This window comes from Amaranthus tricolor, chromosome 12 (assembly GCF_026212465.1).
Source record: "Amaranthus tricolor cultivar Red isolate AtriRed21 chromosome 12, ASM2621246v1, whole genome shotgun sequence".
Classification (NCBI taxonomy): domain Eukaryota; kingdom Viridiplantae; phylum Streptophyta; class Magnoliopsida; order Caryophyllales; family Amaranthaceae; genus Amaranthus; species Amaranthus tricolor.
This window is the reverse complement of record NC_080058.1, coordinates 1,453,834-1,462,261: the sequence shown is the minus strand read 5'-3', so window position 1 is coordinate 1,462,261 and position 8,428 is coordinate 1,453,834. Positions and strand designations below refer to the sequence as shown.

The 8,428-nt window shown below is 26.9% G+C and overlaps 1 protein-coding gene across 1 annotated transcript; it reads right to left on the bottom strand.

Annotated features, from left to right (window-relative positions):
- Positions 1-1,000: 1,000 nt before the first annotated feature.
- Positions 1,001-3,555, bottom strand: LOC130797078 (early nodulin-like protein 18). Its single transcript, XM_057659568.1, has 2 exons — positions 3,225-3,555; positions 1,001-1,648 (listed from the first exon to the last, which is right to left on the bottom strand). The coding sequence occupies exons 1-2, from the start codon at positions 3,433-3,435 to the stop codon at positions 1,101-1,103; spliced, it is 759 nt and encodes a 252-aa protein (XP_057515551.1). The 5' UTR covers positions 3,436-3,555; the 3' UTR covers positions 1,001-1,100.
- Positions 3,556-8,428: the final 4,873 nt, after the last annotated feature.

The window sequence follows — 8,428 nt, the reverse complement described above, 5'->3', positions numbered from 1 at the left end:
ATTAAGATAAGTTTTTAGAAATTGTATAGTCTAAAATGAATATGTTTGAAAAAACCTAAAGTAGAAAATGAATAAATATTTACTTTATTTTTAAGGTTGGGAAGTTTATATAACTACTATAGTTGTTCGAATGATTAAAATTCATAAAAGTTCCTTATAGCTTATATCATAAAAGAGAAAATTCAAAAATGGAAGTGGGTTGTGGCCTGTGGGCAACCCCGACCACCTTTGGCTCTGTCATGTTGCACGAAAATTTCAACATTGTCCTTGCTTATAGTGACAATAAATGCAAATGTTCGAGCATTAAAAGAGATAAATAAAATCTTACATGTAAAAGAGTTGCTTAGTGGCATATAATGTCCCATATAAACATTTTAATTGAGTTGATTAACAATTAAACAATATCATTGAATTGATAAATGTATATCTAGAATAATTTAATAATTTTTGTAAAATTAAATATAATACAATTTTTATTTTATTTACCATTAACTTATTTATATGTTAGGATTACAACAAGAAATACCATAAGGATCTCCATGATAGTAGCATTCACCCCCATTTTGATAACCATTATCCACACAATAGTTAAAGCATTGATTTCCCTACGACAAATATTTGCATGATGCAAGGCATGTATAAAGTACTTCATATCCTTTCTTTGTTCTTATTTATATGCTGAGTGAGAATTTTTATACAATCTAATAGCAATAACTTTAATCATTAATATCTCGAATTACATATATTTAAAAATTATAAAAATTTAATATTTAAAAGTCTTATATACATTAGCTTTAATTGGACTGTATTTTAAAGTTGGTGGAACTTATTTCATGCAAATTTCAAATTAGGAATTGATTATGTGAGCAAAGATAGACAAGAGAAATATGAATAATTCTTTGGATTGTTTTTGCATAAAAAGTAAAACTCTCTATACATATATGATATGTATGATAAATAAATAAATAAATAAATAATAAACCAAATGCATACAAAGAGCTTTGAAAATTACGTGTATATATAAGAAAATAGCAAAAGTATTGTAAATCAAATGAATATATGGCTCTAACACTAACAAATTTCTTCAAACTAGAAAATCACTAAATGAAGATCAAGCAAAATCCCATAGTCACGCTAATAAAAATTAATTTCAAATTAGGGATAAAACCAATTGCTTTGTTTTTCTTCTTCCCATCATCTTCCTCATCATCACTAGTACTAGAACTATCCTCCGATGAGGGGGGCACGTTTTTAGGATGACTAAAATCGGAAGATACTATAGTATCTGGTGCTGCTTGATCATCTCCAGAATCGGAATTAACAGGCCCAGGGGCAGATTCTTCCCCCGAGGTAGGTCCTACAGCAAAGTCAGGGTTGTCCCTAAGACTTGGGGGCAACCCTTGGCCATGAGTCACGTTGATGGAAAATTTTTGACCATTCATGCATTGCTCCCCATCATAGTCACCCGAGAAAAAATATGTAACACCTTCTTTCATAAGCGGAACCGCTACAGTAATAGGACGTACAACGGTAGAATTGGGATCAATGTTCGACCATATTACATTGTCATCCCCTTGAGCATCACAAGAAGTATATGTAGTAGAGTTGAATGTTTGGATCACTGAGTGATTGCTATCCGTGTTGAAAACTGTAATTTGTGTGATAAAATTGTGTTAGATATACGCAATTATGCACTCTAAGTCACTAGTCAAAAAAAATCTTCTTTATATCTAAAGTTGTATATGTAAACTCTCTTCACATGAAGAGTAATCTAGCTATTCTATTGTTTATTACTATGGTATCATTGTATTAGGGCCATGTTCCTTATAAAAAGTGGTTATGTTATTGAAAGTAATAATCAACTACATTAGTAAATGCCTAAATTGTGTTATTCGCATGTTAGGCTTACTTCATGGGTCATGTAGTACAAGTATAGCAATAGCAATAAAGTTTGACTTTATATGGCCTAAATTCTAAAGACACCTAACATGGAGTGATTCCAACAATGGCCCAACAATACTTGCATTCACAAGACAAGTATCATTCAATTTTCTATTGAAACTTTTTTTTCAATTTTTGATTCTTTATCACTTTTTTGTTATCTCCTTTTACTTTTTTGTTTTTGTGTGAATTTTTTACAAGTTGATATTTTTATATTTGTTTTGAGGTTAATTTGATGTAAAATAATAATGAATGGAGCGACTAATTAATTAATTCATATAATTGATACGTTTATGATATTTTTGAGATTTAAGTCAGCATAATAACACATAAAACTTCTTTTAACTCACTATCTAAATGAAATATTAAGTTTCTCAAGAAAAATTCGATACAATATTAAATCATTAGTACTTTATATGTAAAATTATAAATACTTTATACTTCACTATAAAATTTATTATAAATTGAGTAGAATACAATAATTTGTTACAAATAGAGTAGAAAAGACTTGAGACAAGATAAAAAATAAATAAAAATTTTGCATTTACTTCAATTTAACTCAATAGTGCATATCCTTTCAAAAAAAAAATATAAAAAAATCAATAGTTCATATAATTTTAGATCCAAAGTTAAAAGTTAAAAACTATTAAATGACATCCCAAAAATATAACTTGTTAATGAGGTAATTATTACTTCAACCTATTAATATTAATTTTTGATAAAATAGTTTTTCACTCTAAAAATTTTCTATGTATTGGAAAGGAAAAAATAATGAAAAAAGTAAAATCCAAAACTATAATAAAAATTTATGATTTAGAAACTAAATACTTTTGAAGTTTGTAATAATTAATTTATGAACTTTTTTTGGTTGTTGAAATGAGTTAGTTTATGATTTGAACATCATGATACAATATTTTTAAAACATGCAATACAGAAAACCCATGATCAATTTCTACTATAAACTTTCAAAACATAATCCAAAATTCAAAATTTATCAAACTTTGTTATCAACCCGACTTTATCCAAATTCGAAATGAATTTAAAATTATATAAAACAAATGTATATACAAAATTTGATTTTGAATACATGACCTGAATGAATACATCTAGTTCAAAAAATCAAAAAAAATTCTAAAAATTTAGAACATAAAAAACTCATGAAATTAAATCTTGGATTTATGATGGGTTTATGTTAATCTCATTAAACATAATAATTGATCAATGAATTATATAAAATAAATACTTAAAAAAAAAAGATACAAAGAAAAAAGATAGGAACTTACTGAGAAAATCACCCAAAGAGAAAGATTTAGTAGAAACCCAATGATCAAAATCAAGACCAGGTTTAGCAAGTTTATCAAACCAACCTAAAGAATCCCCAACTGTGTAATTCTTGTAAGCTTCAGTAGTTGGAATTGTTGGTATTATGATAATACACATGAAAAACAGAGCAAACCAGAGCATATCTTGAATTACAATGCTCTGTTTCATCATTTTGTATTACTATCTACTCTTACTGTGTGTTTAAATTTTGTAGTTATTGGTTGGGACTTGGGTCTATGCTTTTATTTATGTAGTACTCTCTAGTCCTAATCCCTATGAGGTAGATATAATATGATAAGATTTGCATTATTTTTATTTTTGACTATGATTTATAATTTTTTTAATTTTTATTTATACATATATTTAATTTATGATTTGGTCTCATTTATATATGTTTTTTTTACCTTTTTTATAAATTATGGTTTCTATACTTTTTTTATTAATTTTATTTAATAAGTATGTTTTAATATCTATGATTTTTTATTTTTTTCTATTAAATTTATTATTCAATAAAATAATATATTTAGTATCTAAAAAATTCTAATTTTCTTAATTCCGGTAAATATTCCTCCACCTAATTAAGGAACGGAGGGAGTAGAAGTGGAGTAAGTCTTAGTAAATAACGGTAATTTGTGAAGTTAACAAATCACCCTCATGTGATAAGATTTGATAAGGTGAGAGTTTAGTGATTTTAATTTATTTTTTTAATTTTATTTATTTTAATATTATTTTTTTGTCTTTTATGATTATTTACAAATCACGATAATTGATTAACAATAATGGAGTATAAGTTTATTAATAGACTGACAGATGAAGTAATCTGTATCAGGAGTACTACAGTCTACAAGAATAAAGAGCATGGAATTTTGTACCTGCCACATTGCCAGCTTTTAAAGGGTGTTGTGTTACCCCAACTCTCAACTCATCCAAATACATGAATTTTACCATTTGGGGTGTTTGGAAGAAAAAAAAAATTATGACTTGGTGAAAAATTATGTTTATTGATGGATGAATAAGATATATTTATGTTGGATTTTATTATCTTTGATATTTATTAGGAATGGATAGTAATTTGATAGGTAGATGTAACTAGGTTTATTGTAAGTGTTTTTTAGATGTTAGCACTTTTGCTTTTTAATTGGTATGTTTGACCAGCTAAAGGTGTTAGATATTTTTTTAGTTTTTAATCAAACAATAATTGTTTAGAAAGATGTTTGATAGAGTAAAAAGCTAACAGACTAATCTTTTTATTTTGGCTTATAAATCAGAGTCATTTACTTTCATTTCTTTTTTTTGTTTTTTGACAAATCAATAAGTTAAAAACTAACTTAAAAAAATATTTGGTATTTACCAAATACTCCATATAGCTTTTCTAATCAATTAATTTCTATTAATTGTCTATATTTTTTTCATGATGAAAATCTCTTAGAGACAAGAGTGAAAAAGATGGGAGAGGAATATGCATATAGATGGTGAATTGGGAAAATTAAACCTCTATTACAAATGTGGAAGCTAGAAAAAATTTTCAACCCTAAATCTATTCATGATACACAATTGCTCTGATTAATCTTTGTTAAGAGATGGTGTTGATAAAACGTCCACATGTGATCTCATATCGGTTTTTTTGTGAAATGTTGATTAACATATAAGTTTGGTGGACTACCTTTCTACTACTATATAGCATTTATAAAGAATCTCATCCATTTTGTGTAATCAACTCTTTTCTTATGTGTGCTTGTAGACACGAACCCACTAATGATTAGTCGCGGACTTATCATCCACACAAGCCCACAAGGATTTGCCATGGTATCAAAGCCATGTTCCTGACTCTTCACGAGTTCATAAAATCTAGTGGGTTTACATGTGTGGAGTTAGAGTGTTCAGAAAATGTCAACATGTGATCTTACATCGGTGATTTAGTGACATAACAATTAGAATATGACTCATATATAAGGGAAAATGTTGAGGAAATACTCATATGTGTTATAGTATAGGAAATTTAGTGAAATGTTGACAGACATATAGTTCTCACATGTGTACTTATATCGATAATTTAGTAAAATAACTAGCATATAAAATAAGATTGATGGACCATTAACCTCATCAAATTTTTGTGTAGATCATATATATGAAGTTATTTAAAGTCAGTGGGATACATGATATTAATAAGTGTTGCAAACGATTAGGAAAAGAGAATATTTCTTTGTTTTTTATCAACTTAACTAAATGATATCTTACACAATTTTTTATTAATATAACCTTAAAAATATATGAATCAAAAACAACTATTGGTATACTTGATGTTTCAAAATGGTATAATACTTGATAATGATAAGTGATAACAAATACTTTTCTCTTAGCTTAATGTAGTTGGTAAGGAGAAAAAATGACCTGCCGACAAAAGTATGGTGCGATGGAACATCTATACAAGTCAACAATTTTGTGACAAGGTGAGATAGAATTTAAATTGTTGATTTCAACACAATTATTAATTTAAATTTTTTATTTTTTTTTTCACAATTTAAATTTATTTTTTAACTAATTACTTTAAACGTTCAATTGTTCATTTTAAAGCTTAACATAACTTTTGTCCACCAATGGCTTAAATTGCCTAATCAAAGTCATGACTACTCTTTTATCATAAAGTTGTCAATTTAAAGATTTTTAATGTCATGATATATATTGCTATACTAGGCCACCCAAAATAAGATCTAATCATTTTTTATTTTATCATATTATTATTATTATTATTATTATTATTATTAGTATTAGTATTATTAGTATTATTATTATTAGCAATTTAAATTCCTTATCCTATTTTCTTTTTTTAACGTACTAAATAATATAGCTATCTAATTATTTCAATATTATAAATATGTAATTACTCGAGCTAATTTACTTTTCTGTTTTGCATTAAATTACGATGCTTTGCTGTAAAAATTTTTTCACCTCAATAATGTAAAATAAGTAGGACAGTACGATAATATTCTCTTTAATAGTCATATGAACGTCTAATTGATGAGATTCTTTGGAACAATAATGCATCGATCAAGATAAGCTGGTGGTGCATTGGTGATTGAAGAAACATGCAAGTATACATCTGAACTTGCAACAAAAGCTGGCAACATATATTAAGTTGTATAAGTAAACAAATTTATGGTGGGATCAGGTTGAAATAACCAATCATTTTAGACCACAAAGCATTTTGGATCATGTGTACAACCCATTTATATTAATCTCATGTACTTGTTAATTGTTATGATTAACCTTGGTTATTATTGGAGATAATTCATTATTAAAAGTTGTTAAATATTACCAAACTTTAAGATATTATATTTGTAAATCTAATGAATTATTTATAATAAAATATCGTCAACGAATCAACTCAATCAAAAGCTTAAACTTATGGCTGAGGCCAAGATATTTTTTATACTCTAACATGTTTCTTTACACAAGAGCCCTTTGGAATAGAAGTGTGTATATCGATACAACACAAGTTCTCCTCATGTCAGGTACTAAAATTCAACTTTGAATGAGGGTGGTTGAGATTCGAACCCATGATGCCATGATTTCTTGTCACGCTGACTTCTGATAATATGTCAAGAAGCCAAATCAACCAAAAATTTAAGCTCAAAGCCTCAGAATATATTATATATAATCTAACAAATATTTAAAATTAAGGTAAGATAAATAATTTTAATAACTTTTCTATTGTATTTGTTTAGAAGAGAGTAGGCTCTATCATAGAACTTACAAATTTGATACTTATAAATCTAATTCTTAGATTAGACTTCTAATTTCAACATTTCATGTTAGAAAGTCAACGAACTTTTCCCACAAACTTAGTCAAACAGTCGAATTAAGCTAAGGCTAAAGTTGGAAAGTGATCACAACTCACATGTAAACTTATTAAGTTATTGTTATCAACTCCTTTCAATTTTTTTTTTCTTTTACTTTTTACATTATTTTTATATAAATTTTAAATTCTTAATATTCCTAAACAAACATCATAGTACTTTGGTACTTCCCCTATTTTGATTTTCTAACTATCAAAGAATTTTGTACAAAATTTAAAATATTGATATTTTTGTGTTAAAATAATAAATCCTTAAAAAGTTTTGTGTAAAATTTAATGAAGCATGGAGTAGAAAAAAAAGTGTGGGTATAAATATACATATAAATAGTTAATTTTTTTTCAAAAATAATACTGTAATGAATAATTTGAAACAAATCAAAAAGGAAGATATGGCATGTATAATGAATAATTAAACAGAAAATATTATGTAATAAAAACTGTATATTAAAAAGAATTTAACAAGATTACACATGAATATATTTTAGTTTCTTATCATCATCATCATCCTACTCAGTATATCTCACTCATAGAAAACTAAGGCCAGGGTCTGAAGAGGGAAAGACGACGACAACTCATACCCATAAAGAAGAGCGCGATCAAAAAAGTCATCAAACTCGAGAAAGACAAAAAAAGACGTGATGACACGTCAAATATATATTTATTTTAGTTTCTTAGATGTTTCTTATTTAAATTTCTTTATCCAATATTAAAATCATTAAGGAGTAAAGTATCGGAGTGCTAAAAAAAGCTGAAAACGTCGGTGGTTGTATGGAACAATGAACTTTTATTATGCGAGTATGTGACCATAATAAATCTTGTTACAAATATCAAGGCCCAATTGATGCTTTTGGTTCCCAAATTCATGTGATATGCTATAAATATCTACAAACTTAAATAGAATTAATTTACAAATCAAAACCTCCAAAAGGAGGAAAATTGTTTCTTTCAAGATATTCTTAGTTAGGCATTAGGCCAATTACAATAAGGATACATTGAGAAATAGGAAGATATAAAAAGTGTTGGCAAATCCATCACACAAACAAAAGGGAACAATAAGAGGAATATAGCTAAATAATTCAAGCAAACAAGTTTGACAATTTGCTATGGGTTAATTTTTTTATAGGTTTTTGACTTATTAGTTCACTTTTTTAAAAAAATATCAATAATTATTACATATTTTTTGGTAAAAATCTCCTTAAACAGCTAACTTATCCAGCCAGCTTAAAAACCAACAAAAAAACTAAAATTTTCTTAGTGTTTGCACTCTCCTCTTAAGTGTTTGAGATGTTAACTCAGCTTCTGGAGTAA

What these genes read in the sequence shown, in the direction of transcription:
- LOC130797078 (XM_057659568.1), bottom strand. Translation starts at nt 3,435, where the DNA reads ATGATGAAACAGAGCATTGTAATTCAAGATATGCTCTGGTTTGCTCTG. An exon ending in CTCTTTGGGTGATTTTCTCA is followed by an intron (nt 1,649 to 3,224) that starts GTAAGTTCCTAT and finishes CACAAATTACAG; the next exon opens with TTTTCAACACGGATAGCAAT.